Source organism: Cyprinodon variegatus, unplaced genomic scaffold, assembly GCF_000732505.1.
Source record: "Cyprinodon variegatus isolate N-32 unplaced genomic scaffold, C_variegatus-1.0 Scaffold450, whole genome shotgun sequence".
Taxonomy (NCBI): Eukaryota; Metazoa; Chordata; class Actinopteri; order Cyprinodontiformes; family Cyprinodontidae; genus Cyprinodon; species Cyprinodon variegatus.
In genome coordinates, this window is record NW_015150903.1 from 181,450 (window position 1) to 203,459 (window position 22,010).

Genomic DNA, 22,010 nt, shown 5'->3' on the forward strand with positions numbered 1-22,010 from the left:
AAGGTTCCAGAGCAGCTGTGTGCGCATGGAATGCAAAGCAGAGCACACAGTTTATTGATCCTAGCGCACAGGTTAATAAACCGAGAGCACAGTTTCTCAATCCGCAGGCAGGGGTTAATAAACTGAAAGCACAGTTTCTTAATCTGCACGCACGGATTGAAAAACTGTGCGCTCAGTTTATCAATCTGTGGCCACGTATTTCCACCAGATTTTTTTTTTTTTTTTTTTTTACCCTGACACCCAGGGAGCTCCATATTATAGAAATAAGGTGGAAAGGAAAACTTATTTGTGGCACCTGCCCCCAAAACTGTGGCTCCCTGGGTGGTGAGCCCTATTTCTCATATTAGACACCAAACAGGATTTAGGGGTTCAGTGCATCCTAATGTCATAATACCCATGGAAAAACATCAACTGTTAAAAAACTTATAAAAACATGTTTCTTTTTAGCAAATTGTTTTTACCAACGCAGTGAGAGGTCTACTATTAGTTTATATTGGATGTTGATGAGCCAAAGTGGAGGATCTGCAGTGGGAGGGGTGGTGGGGAATTTCTTGAAACAGTGAAATCAAGCCCACGTGGGCAAATGATCAACAACTGAAGTCGAATACCTACTAATGTTCCGGGACTTTTGCTTTCCTTACCCTCGGTTTACCCCAGCTGTTCCGAGCCAATGGTTGGAGACAACACTAGGGGGGGAGAGAAGGACCGCCCATTGCCGAGAAACTACGCCGGCGTGGGTATAAATCCACCCACAGCCTGTTTCCGAGCTCAGAAAAACACAAGAGACAGAGAGAGGAAGAACACAACCGGAATATCAGAGCACTGAACAGCCCGATCACACTTGGATTTATTCTAACTATGACTCTGGAAGAAATCAGCGGACAAGAGAACACAATGGATAACGCTGATAGGTAAATATTTGAAGAAATGTTTGGTTTAAGTCGCTGCTCTGTGAACCATGCGCAGGTTCCTGATGGTGTGCGTTTTTCTTTTGTGAAGGGTGCAAAGTGCAGGTGCAGCCTTAGAGGAGCTGCTGATCGCCGCTAAGAAGCAGGACTACCTCACGGTTGGAGTCTACGAGTCTGCCAAAGTCATGAATGTGTAAGTATCCAGCCTTTATCTCTTAAATGCATCGGTCTTTCTGAGCGAGGATGCGCGTCTAATCACCTGCCTCTCCTCTCTGCGCAGCGACCCAGACAGCGTGGCGTTCTGCGTCCTCGCCACCGATGAGGAGTACGAGTGCGACATCGCACTCCAGATCCACTTCACCCTCATCCAGGCTTTCTGCTTTGATAACGATATAAACGTCGTGCGGGTCAACGACATCGATCGTCTGGCTGATTTGGTGGGAGCAGACGACAGCGGAGAGCCCAAGGACGCGCACTGCATTCTCGTCACGGTACGTTCTCAGTTGCACAATCGTGCATGCGCGCTTTCTTAGGTGCACAATGTTTCCCTGAATAGTCTCCTTTCCTCACGACTAATCATTAGTTTTTGATTATTTTTTTTTCCAGAGCCCCAGTGCAAATCCATGGAAAGACCCTGCTCTGGACAAATTGAGCCTGTTCTGCGAGGAGAGCCGCAGCGCGTATGACTGGGTTCCAGCCATCACACTCCCAGAGCGCTGAAGAAACTGTTCCCAGTAAAGAAGATGATGATGAAACGAAAAGTCAACCTTCAGCTGAGGGAGTCAAGCCTTTCTGCTTCACTTGTCTGGATTAAGAGGCTGTGACTGCGCCTGAATCTAGAGCATTCTGGGTCAGCGTGTTGGGTCTGGATCACCCAGTGGCGACTGTTGGAGTTAAGGAGGTCAACTGTTGACTGGGTCAACTGGACATTGAGAAGGAGCTGGACTGAGCTGGATGATGCATTAAGTGGTTAACTGTGGCTGCCCTGCATTGGGAGCCTGTATGGGGAGTTGGGCAACAGGTTGCAGTGAAAAGAAACAGTGGACTACTGAAAGTGTGGGAGCTGGACTGGATCTGATCATGCAGGAGAAAGTCAGATCCTGGTTCTGAAGATGATGGTGTCCAAAAGAGTCTGCATGGATTTTTCTTGTTGAGTTCAGCTATCTATATCAGGAAGTTCTTGGAAAAAGTAGATTCTCTGCTTGCATATCCTGATTTTAGCTGCACAATGTCCAGCAAGACGATTATGGACTTTGCTTTTGCTTTCAGATATGAATAAATAATGCAATATCTATTTGAATTGTACACATTTTGAATGTTTTTGAATAAACATTTGAAATCAAACTATTCCTCTCCTCTCTGACGTTTCAGTTCTTTACCCATGAGTCTCTTTACATTCAATGTGCTTGATGTTATCTAGAACTGACGTTGCAGTAGAATGTCTGAGCCCGCACCACCCTGCAGAGACGCACCAGTCAGGAAGTGCTGAATGACTTTTTACTGCACAGTCTGAGTGAGGGAGTTAACTGTGGGTGGCAGGAAAGTAGATCAAATGATTTGGTGACTTAAGAGGAGGAAAGAGAGAACCAGCTAAAGTCTAAAATTCTGTAGTTTCTGACTTGCACTGTCTTGCAAAAGAATTCACACCACTCTTTTTTTTTTCACATTTCAGAAGATGTTTCTAAAGAAAAACTAAAGTACACAATCTGATAGAATGAAATGTTTAGATTGCATTTGAAGAATGAATTTGCAATCATGGGGCACCTTTAAATTTAGCTTTGCAATACTTGCAAATCGAGATTTTATATTTTTTCATGCTGAAAAGTTCCATGCACTGCTAAATATGAACAGCAAATATCAAGCTTTGACCCAGAGCTACGGTTGTATTTAGGCTGTTCTTGCTCAGACATTCAAAACACATGAATGTTTGATCTTCACCATTTCATTGTAGCCCTGGCACTAATTGTAAGGTTCTTGCCCTTCTGGAATGTGAACTTCTGCCTCAATATAAAATCGTTTGCAGGCTCTAACAATTTTTCCTCCAGGATTGCCCAGTAATTAACTTCATCCATCTCCTATTTTCAGAATGAAGAAAAGCTTCCCATAGCATAATACTACAACCAACATGTTTTGCTGTTATTACAGTTTTAAACTGATGGATATCTTGCTCATTTCACCTGAAAAGAGCACATGCTTTCCTAATATGATTTGTTGCAAAAACTGCAAAACCTTGTATGGCTTTCTTGTTATAACTAGCCAGTTTTCCCAATAGTCTGAATTGTGAAGTGACCAAATAAGTTATTTTGACAGATTCTCCCATCTGAGATGTGGATCTCTACAGCCCCTATATGATTCCTATGGGTTTGTTGGCTGTTTTTCTGAATAATGTTCTGACCAAGAGTTTTATTTCTAGAAAAAAAAGGTTCCTGGTTCTTTACATAAAATCAAAATTCATTGAGGTTTTTGTTTATGTCAAAAAAAAGAACAAAAAGTTCAAGGAATATTAAGTGAATTAAACCTTGCATATTTGTCTTTAATAGTATAGTTAACAAAGTACAGCACATTTACATAATAAAACTGCTAACATTTCTGCAGCTGAAACAAATGTTACATGCATGCCTAAAAAAAGTGGACAGAAACTGCATATGAATAGTAAGAGAATGAAGGTCAATGGCGGTAGATTAAGGGGAAAGCGTTTGCCTATTGTGGTTGACTCACACCTCAAGCTGACAGTAACTGGTGGCCCACATCAAAGGTATGGCAACTCTTAGAAAAACTCCTTTTGATTTTCTTGGCAAGGCCGATCAGCCTGCATCCAGCTTCTGGCCATTCAGACCTGCATGTGCCCTCGCATAAGTAAGCAGGTGCATGCAAGCATGAACATACACCTGTATCTGCTTACTTGCACAACCATGAGCAGCAAACACATGTGCACATACACTCACAGATAGAGAGAGAGAGAGAGAGAGAGAGAGAGAGAGAGAGAGAGAGAGAGATTAGACTAATGGAAGGTAACTGCACAGCATTCTAAGAATAGAGGAAGCTTCACTTAGAGAGAATCATGTTAAAATCTAACTCGTCGACAATCCCTGGTGGGAATTTCCGTGGGTTTTACTCTTTTCACTTGTATGCTTAGCTGAATGAGAATCTATCAATTACTATAACTGCTGAACTAGTCATCTTTCTCATAGTAGTGTCAAATCTGCAGATAGTGATTTTACTCTGATAAACTACTTAGACCGTTAAGATACTACTACTATTCTTTGGTGAAGCATGCTGCAGTCAGCTATGATGTAACATGAAACCTGAGTGTGAGTAAAAGCAGAAACACTATATCTTGTAAACATATTTATGTGTAAAAGTCCCATCCAATCATTAGTGTAGCTAAGCGTCTTTTGAAAAGGTCTTGGATGCAAACATAAAAAAATAGAAGAAAGTAAAAAAACATACCTAAGATCACACAGACTGTTCACTGATTTCTGACTGTTTTAAATGCTGTCTGACAACAAAAACAAAAAAAACATTTGGTGGTAGTGCTTCATAATTTTCTTTGATTTAGAATTGAAAGCCACATCTACACCCAACGATAAGCAGGAACTTTACTGCTGAAAGCAATTTTGACCCAATTGTCGGAAATATCACATTGATGTTTGTTGTGATGTGAGATTTGTTTTGGATCATATGGAGATTTAATTCAGGCTTCTTTTTAAAAGACTGAAGAATAACACATACATGTTTGGCTGCTGATAATAAAGGAAAAAAATGATTTTATATAGTTGAAAGGAGCTTCTGCCTTTGCTGTTGCTGCTGTTTGCACAGAGCGAACAAACATCTTCTCCCCATGTTGGCTGTGGTGCCAAACCCTGGAGCAACAGTCCAGACTGCTGAGGCAGCTGACTGTCTGCACAAAGTCTGAGCCAGAGATTTAGAGCTAGATAGACTGAAAGCGAAGGAGCGAGACCAGACAGATGTGCGCCGTGACTCCAAAACATTACAATTTTCAGCTTCACCTTGGAACATTGGTAAACAACATGTAGTGGTTAGGATTATTTTTTTCCCCTTTTTCCATCAAATTAAACTGTGTGTAACACAACTGATCATATTTCCTCCTCTGCCATGGTCAATAGGGAAAAAAATAGTCAAATACTAAAACAAAAAAATAGTTAGCTACATGATACACCTATATATGTTTCCACACTGGATCGAGATGAAAAAAAGGATGCACTAAATCAAGATTAAACCTTTTATACATTCAATGCCACTTGAGTTTCCCCCCCTATATTGGTGATGCCTGGTTACCATGCTGATTAAAGGGGCATTGTATGTAGTACTAAAGGAAATGGGCCTTTATTTCCTGATTAAAACTATCACTGTGATAACAATAGCCAATCACACAAAGATTAAAGAACTTAAGACAGTTTCAGCTTCAAACAAACAGTCAGACGAGATTATGCTTCTGATTTTCAGGGATCTATAGATCCGATGGAAAAGGATGAATAAATCATCTCTGCATTTTTCTAAAGCTCTATGCTAACAAACAAACAAAAAAAACAGTATCTATTTGTCATTGCAAATCCAGACAGCTGCTCTTTCACAGAAATAAATTTGAGGGACATCCCATTCCTACAAGGAATGCCCAACCCATAGGGTTTATATGATGTTGGTTTAGAGTCTAAAACAGGATCAGAAAGCTCTGCTTCAAATCTTTGCTTTAGTTATTTTTTTTCCGGTTAAGATCTGAAGTGAGCAGACTGGTTAAGCCCTTTCTCGCCCTCATGCCAATTTTACTCATCCAAGTATTGCTTTGGGCCCTGGCAAAACAGTTAAGTTGGAACCTAAAGGAGTTGTTCCCAGACTGTCCCTATAAAGTTTCTTTTTTGATTTAAACTAATAGGCTGAGTCAAGGGCATGAAGACTGCCTACACCATAAACTCCTGTCTTCAAACATTGCATGCTTGTCAAGCAACTACCATTTTTTTTGTAATCACCAAACTTAGACCCGTCCATTGGATTGCCGGTCAAAAATGCATGATTTGTCATCCCAGAGAACAGGTCTGCTCTTCTGTAGAGTCCAGTGTCAGCTCGCCTTATAGTATCTGATGCAGCACATCACATTTAATGATGCAAGGCTTGGATGCAGCTAGTTGGTCAAGGAGACCATTTCATGAAGTGTTACATATGCAACAACATGATGTGTGTTTTATTATATATCACTCAATTATTTTACTATGTTTGCAAGAATCAAGTAAATAATTGTTTGATTACTTGAATCTCCTTTTTTCTTCTTTCCAATGCTTAGTTTAAACTTTGGACATAATGCTTGCATTTTCTAGATGGCAAAATGTAGTGAGAGGCTTTGATGAGGCTGACTCTCTGAGTTAACAAGCAGTTGAACAGGTGTGCCAAATATAGTGCCCAGTAAGTTTTTGTTTTCCAGCACAACTACCACTTAATCATTTCGACAGAAGGATGGTAGCTTTCAGAAACGCTAATACAATAAGCTGTCTTCAGATGCACTGCTATGGTCAAAAACAAAAACACAGTACCCCCTTACTTGCATAAGTACATGATTCATACATATAGGTTTCTGAAAATGTACCCCTCTGTTAAACAAGGGGAAGATATTGACGAAAACAAACAAAGGTAAAACTAACTTATGTTCTTCAGGTCAACTCTAAACCATTTCAACTAACAGCTCTGCTGCACAACAGTATCTTATATACATAACAAGCAATCTATGGTTTTCTGTACATCATCGTAAATAATCTAAGCATGGCACTGCATGAAGAGAAAATGGATCACACTCTTCCTGAAGCAAGAGATGCCAATGCAAAGATGAAAAATCATTGGTAAACAATATGGTACTTTTATAAACTAGCTAATAAAAAAAAAAAAAATGGGCCTGCAAGAACAAAATCAACAATTGCAGAAAAAGTAATATTCTTTCTACTGTTTACAACAAAGCCTTAGCTGAGAACTACACAGATATACATAATGATTTCAATTTTTTTCCTATCAGGGTGTGATATAACTTGATAATATTATATTGCTGTGATCAGAAGGCCTAAAACAGCTATTTTATAACTTATTCCAGGTCACAGTTTGTCTCCATATTGGGAAACTGAAATATTCCCAGACTTGTGGTTTAATTTTAAATGTTTAATGCTTGGTGGAGAGAAACTGTACACTTCCCAGAGTCATTACTTTCATGAGCCCTTCTTCCCATTCCTGCTCCACTTCACTTACTGTAACCACGGGGGGATGAGATTACACCATGAGCTGGCAGCCAGCATCCCCTCTCTCACCCCACCCAGCACTTGTTCTCGCGTGGCTGCGCTGGTACCATGAGATCATGGCTCAGCTGTCTTGGCAGGCTGTGGAGGGAACTAGATGGACTGACTGCGGGTGTTGGGTGTCTTTAACCTAAGTACAGGGTATGTGTCACTCCTTAGAGAGATGAGCTGCACCCTTTCTGCTGCAGCATTTTGCTACCGGTGAGCTCAGTGCTCAGACACTGCGGTAACCCGGTACTGCATGCAACTTTAAAAGGTTCTCAGAGTCATGGTACAAGGAATTTCTCATTGCTATGGCCACCAAGGTGACTCCATGTCAACAACATGTACACAACCCATGTTTGTCAAAAGTCACTGTTAATGTGTCAGCATGACTTCACCGAGGTATTTTGGAGTTTTATGGTTTTAGTTTGACTGAGGTAAATATTGTAGCAAACATATGTGCACACACCTGGGCTTTCTATATGACCACACCATGCAGATGAGATCACATGATCCAGACTTCTCTCTTCATGATTGATGATCGTGGTTTTTCTTTTTGCAAAACCTATAATCAAATACAGTCAAACAGGTGTTGGCATGTCAAAGAGGGCAAATGGTTCAGAAGCACATGCACACAAATCTGACCCACACTACAGATGCAGCGTGTCCTTTTTTGGGTGGATAGAGTGACATGCAAGCAGAACACTGGATAATGAGGTCATTACAGAAGGAAAACTGAAGATAACACCAAGTATTTTTTTTAGTTTCTGAGCTTTGTTGAGTTTGATATATAACATTTCTGTAAAACAAAACGGCAGAAATCAATTTAATACCAAGCAAAATCTTCTAATATTTCTGCAGTGATGACTGATATGCCTGTGATGATTGCTGTGGTATTGCATCAGGATGTTTGTTCAGTGACATCTGAATAGTTGAATTGTTTGTGCAATTCCCATAAAACAAATAGGAAGGTTTTCTGTGTCTTGGTTCAAATCTTTACATTAAATTGTTTTTAAATTATAGTGACAAGGTCTATTGTAAATAAAATGAATCACAAAACAAAACAAATCAGGACTAACAGGTCAGAGCACCACCTTATTATCATGAAATAACAACAAAAGAGTTGGTATTCTCTGTAATTTACTGTGTTATTAATACTTGCCCTGGAGGCGTTGTAATATAGAGCATTATACTAAATAGTTAATTTGTGCACTAATATTCTTAAACCACAAACCCTGTGGTAAATGGGTAAAAATAACAAATCTGCCCCTAAAAACAGAGGAATCTTCGAACAAAGCACCACAGTTTAAAGTTAAATGGCCTAAGTTAGGGATCTTTGTTAACTAAACAAGAAATATTCAACTAAACAATTATGGGAGAATTAATAAAATAAAGAAAGATACCAAATAAACCAAAGCAAAAAAAACCCAAAACCAAAACAAACAGAAAGACCCAGTAAAACTGAAATCAACCTTGGTTCTTTGTTAACCAAGGTCTTTTTCAGGAAATTTAAATAAGGGCAAATTAAATTTAAAAGCTATGTAAAGCTAAATGTAAAGCAGAAGTAAAACTAAGACACTATTTTAACGAAATAAAATGTAAAAACCATTATCTCCCTTTGAAATATTATTTGGGGCAAATGATTCTTAAAGCTGTATTAATTAACTGACTAAGTACTAGACTGCCAAGATTGTGCAAATCTAAATTTAAAGGCTGCCTAATCATTATATAGGGCACTATATAGTGGTAACGCAAATTTGTCTAGTTGATGAAATGTAGTGGACTCAAAATTTCCCACAATGCACCTTGAAAAGTAGTGATCATCTATGGTCACTAGACAAGCAAATATATCCCTAAGTTTATACTCATTTTTCATTGTTTTATGGAGGAGGAGAGATGGACACTGTAGTCTATTACCCAGCCAGCTCCCAGATCAACTTCTCTGATTTGTTAACGTACAGCGGCGAGTTGCAAAAGTTCGGAACCTTAAACTTCGGCATCTGATTTAAAAGAGATTGGCTTGGTGGAAACCAAACACTAGCTATCATACCGAGACAATTCAAAATGTTGGATTTCCCTGATTTGCCATTGGAGAGGTTGTGATCCCAGACCCAATCACGCTGCAGAGACCACACATGACATGATCATCACTACATTTATCAGTCTGGAGAGGCCCCTGATATCAGTGCTTTGAAGGGGAAGATGGGGCAGGATCAAATATCTTACCATGTGAACCATTCTTAAGACAAATCAATGAATAACACATTATATTATTACATTATTCAATCAGAAAAAAAGAACAACTGTGAAATAAAAATACAGTTTTACAGAACTTTAAATGAATAATGACAAGTTTGTTGTCATCCGCCAAAGACACTGGCATTTGATGAATGTAAGAATGCATTCTATTTTTAACGTATGCATTCTACTTTTATCTCCTTTCTGTCTCTAAATGTTTTGCTCATGTTTTCAGGTTTACTCTTTCCATCTGTCTGGGTTAGGTGGGGGCTATGTTAAGTGGTTTGCTTAATATGGGGAGCAGACTGTGACCTCGATGAGGCTGACACATTACTGACATTGCTCAGCTTATCCTCCCAGAAGCACATGTACTCAGGAAGCCATGGCAGGAATTCTGTCTTAAAATGCGCAGTCCCCAAGTAGAGCAGCAGTCTAGAAGGCATGGCCATAAAACCACGGGCAAGAGGAGAAGAGGGAAGAGAGATGAGCTAACACTGCTGTCTGCAAGGAGACATGATGATATTTTAATAGAATGTGAGGAAGTTGCAACTTATCTGCTAATGAGTTGAAGTAATATCTGCTGCGTCATGGCATGCATAAAAGGCAGCCACACTGATATTGCTTAATCAAGGAAAGATTGTTATAGTAACATAGCAGGGAGTGTTTAAATTCCAGATTCCATTGCAGTGATAATTATCTGTGGATTTAAAAAAATGCTGAGAAATGGTTAACAGCAATTCTTGATTGTAAAGATTTCTGATTCGGCAACAAGTCTGTGGCTATAATGAGGAGCAATGAATTAAATTTAGCAAAGAAAAGCTTTAGGTCAAATAACTGCTGCTGGATCTGTTTTTTTGAAGGGCTATACAGGAGCAGTTGGAGACAGCAAGCAAGCAATCTAATCTGCCCAAGTACGTTGATAATTCTAGTGCACGTAACGTGCTATGTAAAGTATAAATACCTCTTAAATCTTTTCACAACATGCCATAGTAAATCCTAATATTTTAATGTGTTTCTTGCACTTTCACATGATTAGTAATATTTAAAAGTTTTGCCTTATTTCTTTATTGTTTTACCTGATACCCTAAATAGAATAAATGTCTGGGAAAAAAGGATTCAATATCCCAAATGTGAACATTTCATATGCTTTTATTTATTTAATCTATTGTCTATATCGAGAAAGTGTGTGATGCAACTGCATACCTTCCAAAACATGGCCATGGCTATGATTAGTTTAAATAGCAGCTACAGTGCCAATTAATTTGGAGGAACTGCATGACGCGACAGCTCAAGTAAAAAAGAAAAAAAAAAATCAGCTACCATTACAACTATTGTGCATAAACAAACCTTTATCAAAGATTAGAAAACAAAAATATGAGAATTTCCCTTTTGTAGGTCGCTAAAGCCATCTTAGAAACAAAACAAACATGTAGACAAAGTGCACTGGCTAAATGAGTAAGAAACTGGATTTTGGGGCTTATGTGCAAATCACAATGTGTTGGAGGGACATAATGCTGAACAGTAGTGGCAGCTTAATGCTATTTTTATTGGTTTTTAAACAGAAACAGAAAAGCTTCTCCGAATTGATTTAGAGGTGGACAGTGTTGCTTAAGGGGCAATCCTGGAAAACAAGTCAAATGATGCATAAAAAATGTCATACATTTTTGTCAACTCTGAGAAGTGGGCTGTGCCTAAAAGTCCTCTTACTCTGATGATTGTTGGATAGGATTATCAGAACGTTTTTATGCTAAATGCATAATTAATAGGAAGCATCTTGCCTCCTATTCCTTTGTACTTCCTTACTGCCAGCACTATTCAAATAGCACTTATCATGGCAATGCACTTCTGCTTTTACAGTATTTAAAGGTATAGTGAAGGATGGGATTTTTCCGGGTGGATCATCAAAATAAGTGGTCCTCCTAATTGTCAATCATTCTGGTGATATACTGTAATTACTTAAGGCCGTCCTACCTGCTCGTCCCCGTTTTCACTTACCGGTGGTGAATCTGACATAGTAGAAAAATTGCAAATCTTCTTTTGGAACGTAAGCTTGTATGAGCGTGCAAACAGAAACATTTAAACAGAGCGTGCACAAGGAGAAATGTGCTAATATACTGTATGCTCTCGCAAACGTTGAATAGGCGGTCCCTCTTAGGAGCGGGTACAGGGTTGTCTATGTGCATTATTTTTTTAAAAGTGGAGAGGATGGGTTTTTTCAAAAAATTCGCAAAAATCCTCCACTATACCTTTAGATGTCCTTACAGATAGGTCCATTTTGAATTGGGCCTAATTTTTTCTCAAATGTACTCTGTGTGACATATGCAAACATTAGCAGTTCAATATGTTTTGGGTTTTATAATACAGAGCTTCAACCATTGTGTAACATTTTGTTTTTGTAGTTCTGTTACCAAAGGCTGTGATCCTCAACCAATCAGAGAAGCTGATCTGGGAGCTGGCAGGGAGACAGACACAGCGCTGATGATATAGATCACAATGATCACTCCTCTGAAAGAGTTTATTAATGCCTAAATTAAATGCTGAAATCTGCCAAAAAAAACATTTATTATCTTGGTGCCTGCAGTTTGGATTACATACATGAAAAACACCATCCAGACCACGAAGAGGCGAAAGGGCCAGATGCTGCTGTTGAAAGGGATTCCTAGTGACAGGGCACCGCCAGTATGTGGGAGTCTGAGCGTCTCCAACAGAGAAACAATATTTGAAGGCAGGATCGTAATCTGGATGAACTGACTGCACAGATTAAGTTTAGATAAGATTAAGTAAAACTACTTTTTACCCACTGATCACAGCATATATAGCTGCCATTGTTACAGGCAAAGAAAGGATAGGGTAGCTCCGCCCAATGCGCAACAGACCCACTTTTTCCACCGTGCAGCCAGAGCAACAAAGATGGTTCAGCCGCGTGTAAGAACTAGTACAAGCATAAAAATTTTTGATTTATTCAGCAAAAACGCGTGTGCTGCTCTTGCTGCTTACGACGTGAACGTAGCATTAGACTAGGGTAGAGATTCGTCTTTCTACAGAATAAATCTAAACATTTACAGCCAGAACTGCTATGAACATGAAAGATTAAATTGGAAATCAGTGGCAAAAAAGGATAAAAAAGAATGTTTACAGAGATTTTGAGATTAAAAATAAGCAAATATTTTATTCTTTAGATGTGTAAAGCGTTATGAATTTATACAATTAGTAACAAAATTAATTAAATTTTGCCAAACTTAATTTATTAAAGTGTTCAACTCAGAAACTTAAAAAAATAAGTTGAATCAACTTGATTTAATTATTTGTCACCAAATGAAGCAAGCTATTGAATTTGGAGCAGCATTTTCTCAATGGACCTACACCTGTAGTTGGAGCAAAAACTGGTTAACTCACAGATTCTTCTTAGACTTTTTGTATACCATACTGTACATCCCCTTAAATTCACATAAGTAATATTTATTATCACATGCTGATTGATCACAAATCCCAATAAAATATAAATGAAAAGTGAGGCTGTGAGGAATCATGACAAAGTCAAAGGTGTATGGATACTTTTACAAGGCGCTGCGCTAATGAGAATTAACTAAGCAGAGAGCAACTTTTTTGCCAGTGAAAGATAGAAATAGCAGAGATTGAGCAACTAGAAAGGAGGCTCTCAATGATGATTGTTTGTCTCTACAATGTCGTCATTCAAATACAGTTCAGGGCTGTTGGAGGAATGATGACGCAGCAGATCAACACCAAAGGCTCCCTCTTATGCACAAACAACTTGACTTTGAGGGAGGTTTTTAGAGACAGAGTTAGAGCAAGTGACCAATGATGGACAACAAACAACTCTTAAACTTTGCACAGACAAAAGGAAAAGCATATGACAGCTCTTTCACCTCATAGGAAACTAACACAGAAACATGAAACTTGCAACAACATGTCAGTTTTATGCATATGACTTAGTGTATTTTTGGACTTGAAAACATGCTCCTTGAACCACATGGGTATTGCATAATAGCTTTAGAACTGGACTGCCTGATCATTTTCTTATCTAATAGCGCCTCAATCGTAACAAGCTGAGAGAAACAAACTATCCATAAACTTTGACTTTACTGGCAGCAAGAGGTACCGTAACATCCTGGGCAGAGCAGAAAAACACAGAGTGAATTTTTGTTGTTATGCAGAAAAGGGTCAATGAAGAAAAACAACTGAAACAAGTTAAGGCATTAGGGTCTATATTGGTGAGAAAACACATTTCTATTTAAAATCCCTGCCCCAGGAAGACTTGAAATTGCAATCACAATTTTGCAAAGGTGCAATATGTGTTTTCAAGGACTTTTCAAGGGAGTGATGCAATTGTCTCCCTTCCTTACACATTTTTTTCATAGCAACATGCCATAGTTAACCCAGTAACACACAGAGGGTGCATAGCAACAGTGCTCCCCTCTCTCTCTCTCTCCTCCGTTCTTTCACATGCTCCTGTCTGTGCACTTCTCCCTTCAAGCAATTATAAAACAGATACCTTTACATATTAATCAGCCTTGTGTTTTGGTGGGTACACTGTCATTGATGAAAAACAAAAATAAGCTTTTTGTTTTGCCGTTGTCACTTAATCTGTTGGGATAGTGGGGATGGTACATGGGGAAAACAGGAAAAAAATGGGGATGGGGCTGTGCTTTGGGGGCAACCAATCAGAGTGCAGGATTAACCCAGGGTGAGAGTAAACATGAGGGGTTACTGTTGGTAACAGAAATGTGATTGGTTAGTTCTTGCTCAATGTGATAGGTCAGTTCATGTGTGGGTATTTTGATCACTGTTATGAATGTGTTTGTCTGATGTTATGTTTTTGAAGAACTTTGTTATTGTCCACCCTTTGGTTTTCACTTACAGCAGTGGGATTTTCATAAAAATAGTTGAGGCTTTCCCATATAATCGCATGGTTTTTTTTTTGTTGTTGTTGTTTTTGTTTTACCTTAAACACAACCACTGTAACTCTATTTTAGTTTGTTCACCTAAAGTTGTTGACATGTAAGAAAAGGGCCATGTGAAGTTCTCAGACCTGAACTAGTAAATACACAAACAACAACCTAGACATGCGATAAAACTAAAGAGGGAGGGGTAAATGACATCAGGCAGTGAGAGCAGGTTGATGACAGTATTACATGATGCATCTACATCTGTTTGTCTATCTGGATCAATGATCCCTTTTAACTTTTGACATATGTACTAAACAGTGTTTTGCCTGCCTGTGCCAATTTCTTTTTTTCTTTTGGGACTGACCTGCCCATTTCAGATTAAGAGTGATTCCACCTCTCTTCCTCATGAGCAGTAATACATATAGGAGAAATAATTGTGCTAAAGGTTATTTTATAGAGTACCTTAAGGCAAAAACAAAATAGAAGTGTGTCCTTGATCCTCCCTTTATCTATTATTTCTTAAAATTTCTACACAGTGATTTAAAAGACTGGAAATGCTGGGACTGCTTTGGATGCACTTACAGAAAGTTGAAAGTCAAACCTTTCAACAGAAAATCTGACCTGGCCAAATCATTTCTTGATGAATCTGATTGATTTGGTCATCTCAACAATATATGTTTTATGCACTTTCATAGTGTTTTGCATTAAGTTAATGATGTAAACACCTGGACACCTGTCCAAAAGTCCTCCAAGTTAAGGGACAAACAGTGTAATAACAGAGGTCATCCCCCCATCTCTAGCCCTCTTTCCCTCACACTGAAAACACACAGAGTCACACTCTGTTTACCTCAGAGTCAGATGGAGCATAGTTCAGCCGGCACATGTGGGGTTTGTTTACAACCGCTTCCTTCCTGAAAGAGGCGGCTCCACTTGAGTGCATTCCAGTGTTGCTTAGGAAACAGGGAACCAGTGACAGCCAATGAGAGGGCACGGATTAGGACATGTGCCTTTGTTTGTGTGTGAATTAATCAAGCACTTTCATCCTATCTGGCTGTATGTTGACATGAAGAGATATTCTAATCAGCTCATTCAAGGAAAACAACAACAATGAAATACCCTACCACCAAGGCAATAACACTGATCAACCGAACACACTGCTAAGCCAATTAAGATCTTTGGATGTGTATCTTTGGGATGCCACTTTATTATTTATATTTTCCCCTCCGATAGTTATGTATTTTATTGCTAGTAGCACTAAAAGTATTATTTTTTCCTTTCCATATGCAGGAGCATGTGTACCGCTGTGTGTGTCTGCAGCTGGTATTGTTTTCACAGAGGTTGATTACGGAGGCTGGCACCTGTTTTAAGCTGATTTACCATCAGGATCTTTTTCTCTTTCGGTTAACACTAACTTCATTACTGTAGACACAAAAAACACAGAAGCCTTGCTATGTGCCTGCTTATAACCTTAAATAGATCAGCACATTCACATGTGAAGTGCAATGCCATCAAAGATGTAACATTTTTCATGCATATAGAATAATATAGTTTAAGGTAGCTACATTTATTTCTACTTAACACAAAACATATTTTCTTAAGCATAATGAACATGTGAATAGTTATACTGCTAAACATTACGTGGAGAGTGTTGAACGTTTGAGCTGTCAGTGCTGTATTGTGGTCTGTGTTTTTATGCATGCTTTCTTTGTGTGTGCACATGTGCTTGTGTGTGTGATAGTGAAAACGGGTCTGCTTTCAGAGCCATGTGTTACCTGCTACACAGGATGCAGCTGCATCAAGTAAACAATAGATGCTCAGTAGTGTATTACTTCACATCTGAGAACATGCAGCTTTATGCAAGTGTAGCAAACACAAAAAAATTAAACAGTTTCCTTGTCAGTTTCCTTTGTCTTAAATCTGTCATCTCTTTAGCTCAGTGTGCCTTAAGCTAAGAGAAGAGGTAATCTATTCAGTAATCCACTGAGTCCCAGCTGTTCTTTATTTGTGGGGAATACTGCAAGCATTGGAGTGCAATCACATTTGCCTATCAGAAGAAAACAGAGATCAAGTAAATGAGAGGTAATTTGCAGAAAGCAAAAAAAAGAAAAAAAGGAAAAAAGAAAAAGAAAAGAAAAGTGAAAGAATCACTGTCTATGCTTATACTTAGGGGGATAATCATCAAAGGCACATGTCTGGGTAACTGGTTAAATAATAATATATAATAGCCAGTGATAAATATTAGCCTGTTTCGAGTAGTGAATGTAAGGGACATTGAGGAGCTACCTTATAGCATCTCTTCCGTTTGAATATAACTGAACGATAAGAGATATCAAAAGGGAAAATGATTCCTTTAAGAAGTAAATACATCTTTATTTTTTGTTTGTGCAAAAAATAAACTGTAATTTCTTATTTCATGTTTTGTTTTTTTAACTAGATGACAAATCTGACTAATAATAAAACAAAGAGAAGTGAGTGACGAAGACACCTGTCCACTCAGTAGCTCCAGCACATTTACCATCCCATTTCAGCAGGTAGTAAAATACCTTGCTAAAGTATTCATACCTCTTGAACTATTCTTTTTCATTATATCACGCTACAGTATGTTTAGGGCCCACCCAAGTCTAAAATCTTTCAATTCTTTTCCAGCTCCTCACACTGACGTGTATCAACCTCTATCCATCTTCTTGTTACCTGTGGTCAGATTCCATGTTACTTTCAACTGACCAGAGCACCTTCTTCCACATGTTGCCTCACTACATGGACAGTGAAAAATGGCTTACTGTAAATTTAAGTTGCCATTTCCTGATAGCAATATTTTCATCCTCAATTTTGTTAGGGATTTAAACTCAAGTGTGGTAAAAACATGCAACACAAGACATTTTACTTTTAAGAAATAAAGAGCTGCAAATAAACTCTCTTTTAGAATTTTCTTGAGAATGCTCTTGGGACATAAATCCTTTTAAAATGCACTGTAACTGGGCACTCATACATGTGTTAAAAAATATGAACTAAACCTTAATCAATCAAAGAGCTTGTAAGTTTGAAGTCTATGTCAGTTTTCAATTGTTTGTTAGGCTGTTTGAATAAATAAACCTGAAAATTTGTGCACATCCCTAAATGGACGGCTATCCTCATTTGCCTATCTAATAATCATTTTTCAAACAGTTCACGATATTGTTTGTTGGGGTGGGGGAGATATTATGCAGATGTACTGTCCATGCTGGGATTGAGTGTGCAATTATTTTCCACAAAAAAAAAAAAAAAAGAGAGAGAAAGCTACTGCAAGTGAGATGCAGTTTAGAAGATCATGAAATAATCATTAAGCGCCTGGCTATCTTCTGCCTGATGAGAAATGTAATTTTGTTCGATAGTTAGTGATACACTTAGTCAGTGAATGTAGGAATGGATAAATAAATGACTGAAATGTCATGTAAAGCACTTGAAAAGTTGCTATATACTGTAAGTACAGGCTATTTACAGTTTTGCCTTTTACCACTTTCATGCTTAACTTTTCAGTTGTTCATGCCTCCCCTCAAGCAAACATTGCCTTCTCATCCACAGCCCAATCTTTGTGCCTGTTACATCTACAGTAACCAATACAGAGTATACAGAGCATTCATGCTTCACTCCTGCTTGTCTTTCAACCCCCACTTGCAAAGCCAGGTATGAGTCGCCTTTCATTCAAATCTAGTACTCTTTGTTGGAACCAATTCAGAAGCAGTGGATGTCTCCTCAAGCAGACACATGCAAACACACACATGAATGCATGCACGCACAAGTCCCCCCAAGGGCTTGTTTCTCTCTTTTGATCTGGATCTTACTCCACTATACACAGTGCAGCAGGTGTGAGGCAGCCGTCAGGTGTGTTTCTATGTGTCATTAGCCATATGGCAACCCTCGAGTTGCAAACTGCACACCTAACCCTCCTCATTCATCCACTCAAGTGAATCTGTCTACAAATAAACACACGCTTGCTTTTGCATTGTCTCCCAGGCAGCTGTGGCTTGGAGAAGACTCAGAAGAATACAAGCCCAACAGCAAATCAAAGCAAACACTGGGCTGATTTTCCACCAATCAGGAGACCTGAATGTAAAACAAGTCAGTATCTGAGCCAATCCGTGATCAGAACTACGAGTGACCAATGGCGCAGAGAGACAGACACTCAAGCAGTTGGAGATAGAGTTAGACCAATCAGAAGCTGAATTTGAATCCACTGATGTGTTGTTTTTGAACTTTTTCTTTATGGCTTGACATGCAAGATCTTAATGTCCTTGCTCAATAATCCCAATTTAGGAACTGTTACCAGATAGAGTAATCCCTGTTCACGGTTTGTGCACTAGAGAGTAAATCCTGCTTGGTTTGTAAGGATAAATCTAAAAAAAAAGACATTGGTCTCAGGCAGATGATGAAATCGCTCAAGTGATTGGTGCAAACAATATGTTTATGTCTGTTTCTGTTACAAAAATAAACAAAAAAACTTTTGTTCAGTTAAATGAAGCTGGATATGTCCATCTGCCTATATAAATGAGTCTGTGGTTATGCCCCCTGTCACCCCAAACCCCCTTTTTTCATGGACAATAAATAGGAGAGGCATGACATCCTCACACGTGCTGCCAACTGTTGCTGAGACATAAAAGTGAACATAAAAACCTTTTACAGACTGTGACAACCACCGTACTCCTCCTGTTATTCATGGCACACTCCAAAATCATGAGCCACTCACACAAACACACAGGGGCCTATCCTGGCCCCATTGTTCTTGGTGAATGAGTGGAGGGGTGAGTGAGTGTGGAGACAGCTGGCTCTCTGGCTCCATTAGCAGCAGCTGCCCCGGCCTTGGGCCCTCGGGGTGGAACTGTGCAGATTAGAGGGTGTGAGGGCCAGTCAGTGGCCTTACACTAAATGAATGGGAGCCCTCTTCTCTCTTCTGGGCCCACTTTTTCTCTTTGCATCTTCATCTAAAAACAAAAGGAAAGCAAGAACATTTTACTCCACTGTTAACATGATCAGTGGATAAGTGGATAGATGATAAGTAAATGAAGCTGAAAGGCTTGACAGTAGGATGGAGACACCAACAGACAGAGGTGTGGCTTAGTGCCTGAGTGGCTTAGTGACAGCTGTTACTCCTGCCACGATATCTGAGCCAAGCCCTTTCAAGCACACAGAACAGAAATAGGAATTGAAGGAAAAAGTTTTCCACCATGTAATACAGTAAAGGAATATTATGTTTTTCTCTGTAGCAAAATTTCTCCTATCAAACTTACATGAAATGAAAAAATATATGTTGCTTAAAAGAGATATAACATGCATACAAAAAATCTAAACAAATCTGATTAAAGGTATTGTTCATAACATTTAAGTGGAAAAGTATATAATGTAAAAGTGATATTATTGATACAGAAAAAATGCTTTATATGTCATGACAGCTCTCCAATATGGAAAGATGACAGATATGTATTGAAAGATATGTATCTGTTTTGTAAGCTCGGCTCTTCAGCACAAGGAAATAACTTTTGTTAATATTTTTTGCATTTTATGTCAAAAATTCTAGAGGAGCACCTCATCATCTCTGATGGATGGTTAAATTATGTTTTTTTTTTTTTGTTTTTTTAGATTAAGCCTCCAACGAAGAAGGTTAGAAGTATAGAAATATCTTTGTACCCAATGTCCAGTGGCCAATATGTATTATGTGAGTACTTGATAACGAGTAACTTTTTAATAAACCATCAGTTAGGACTAAACCGGACAATACTGATTTGACATGATTCAGTAATTATCTTAATTTCCTCACTTTTTAAAAGCTTAGCTTTAGTAATCAGAACTTTCGGGCTTTGTGATTGCACTGTTACAAGTTATTGCATGTTATCCATACACTGACAAAATTGATTACTTGGATGAAACCAACATATGATGTGTATTTTTTTTCTGCAGCCCTATTAGAAATATATTAATTAAATATTTTAAAATGTGAATAACTCTGGAAAAAAACAAAAACAAAAAAACTTTAATCCAAAGTCTTAGCTCACAAAAACGGTTGATCACTTTGCATGGACAGCAGTAAGGGAAGAAGATCAAACTGGACCACTTTAAACACTCATTTATAGACCTGTTTTCATTCATGCAGATTTGCTGAAAGACAAAGGTATCTCTTGGAAAGAGCTCTGACTTGTTGACACAGGGTAGTCATTTAAGGCTGGACAACAACATGATATTTGCACAGCTCTATCAAAAGACATATGCAAATCTGTTCATTCTGGTGAGATCCAGCCTTAACCTTGAAAACATCATGAAAAGTACACAGATTGACTACCTAAAAGCCCCAGCGCTGACTCGTTTGTTTGCAAAATCCACGTAATGGAGATAAATTAGGATAAATGATGTCTTTACAGAAGAGTGGTATATGACACATAGGAAAGCTGACCTTTAGAGAGGCTTCAAAGTGGGCTATAAGGCTTTTATTTAAACTGTTTTCATAGAACTCTGAAACAAACATGATTCTGAATGGATTTTAAGATGTGGGTTCTCTTTTCAACTTCTAAACCCCTCTTATCCTCCTCCTGTCTTGCATCCTCCGCATACAAAACGAACTCACTGACCCTTGTTGCCACAGCCACACATCAGTTTGATATAGGCTGACAGCTCTATCCTGTGTGTTATTGTCTCCCACTAAAACAGATAAGTAATCCCTAATTAGGATTAGGTTTGCATTAAAGATTGTTGATTCAATTAGACATTATATAGCATAACACATTGTTATTAGCTGTTGTTGTGTAGATATTTTAAATTATATTGATCAGATAACAGATCAATGTAATCATCATGTCATCATTTTCATGATCATAATTTGCTGCCTTATGCTAGGTTTTATAACACTGCAAAAAGTTTAGAGGGAAAAATCTTTGGATAAAAGAGCTGCTTTGATCAGTTCGGTTTCAGCAACAGAAGTGCCAAACAATGTATTTTGTGGTGCTTATTAATTTAAAAACCAAATGCACTAAAAAAATATGCAGCCCATTATAAACACAGTTTATTATTATTATAGGAAGAGAGCACAAGGTAAGGACAAATGGATGATTTATACTGATTTCTGTTTAGACCTAGATCTATCCTTTATTCATTTTCAATTTACAATAAATACAGACCAAAACAAAAGAACAAACAGATAAGGATCATAGTAGAGAATTTGCATTTAAACATTACTAAAGAACAACTTATAACATGCAGAGTGAATATGAAAGAAAAAAAAGCAGAGAAAGAAAAAAAAGGAGAAAATAAAAAATAAATAATTAAATAAAGGAAACCCCCAAATCCTTCTATATTACAACTGTATGTCTTGAGAAAATGATTCTTAATTAAAAAGGCAAAGCCAAAAGAAAATAACTGCATTTTTTTTTTCAGAAAAATTATGTTGACAAAGAGATTGTTTTAAAAAAAGTTTCCCGAATCCTATTAAATGAACCGTCTTTGATAGATTTCTCTACAGTATTTGCTCTAACATGAGCAGAACCATATTTGCACCTCACACAATAAGGGCTGAAAAAAGAGCACTTAATACATCTCTTTTTAGTACTAACACAAGAAAACAAGTTGTTTTTCATGCTCTTCCACGTGGTAATTGCACTATTTATATTATAGGCAGCCAAATTTAATTCTTGCAAGTTAGTTTGGAAAAGCACGCAACA

At 38.2% G+C, this 22,010-nt stretch overlaps 1 protein-coding gene across 1 annotated transcript; it reads left to right on the forward strand.

The window, feature by feature from the left end:
* Nucleotides 1–780: 780 nt before the first annotated feature.
* LOC107093847 (growth arrest and DNA damage-inducible protein GADD45 gamma-like) lies at nucleotides 781–2,230 on the forward strand. The gene is made up of 4 exons (XM_015389149.1): nucleotides 781–911; nucleotides 1,000–1,101; nucleotides 1,189–1,399; nucleotides 1,515–2,230. Exons 1-4 carry the CDS (start codon nucleotides 859–861, stop codon nucleotides 1,626–1,628), a joined length of 480 nt encoding a protein of 159 aa, XP_015244635.1. The 5' UTR covers nucleotides 781–858; the 3' UTR covers nucleotides 1,629–2,230.
* The last annotated feature ends 19,780 nt before the right edge of the window (nucleotides 2,231–22,010 follow it).

What these genes read in the sequence shown, in the direction of transcription:
- LOC107093847 (XM_015389149.1), top strand. Translation starts at nt 859, where the DNA reads ATGACTCTGGAAGAAATCAGCGGACAAGAGAACACAATGGATAACGCT. An exon ending in ACAATGGATAACGCTGATAG is followed by an intron (nt 912 to 999) that starts GTAAATATTTGA and finishes TCTTTTGTGAAG; the next exon opens with GGTGCAAAGTGCAGGTGCAG. An exon ending in CGCACTGCATTCTCGTCACG is followed by an intron (nt 1,400 to 1,514) that starts GTACGTTCTCAG and finishes TTTTTTTTCCAG; the next exon opens with AGCCCCAGTGCAAATCCATG.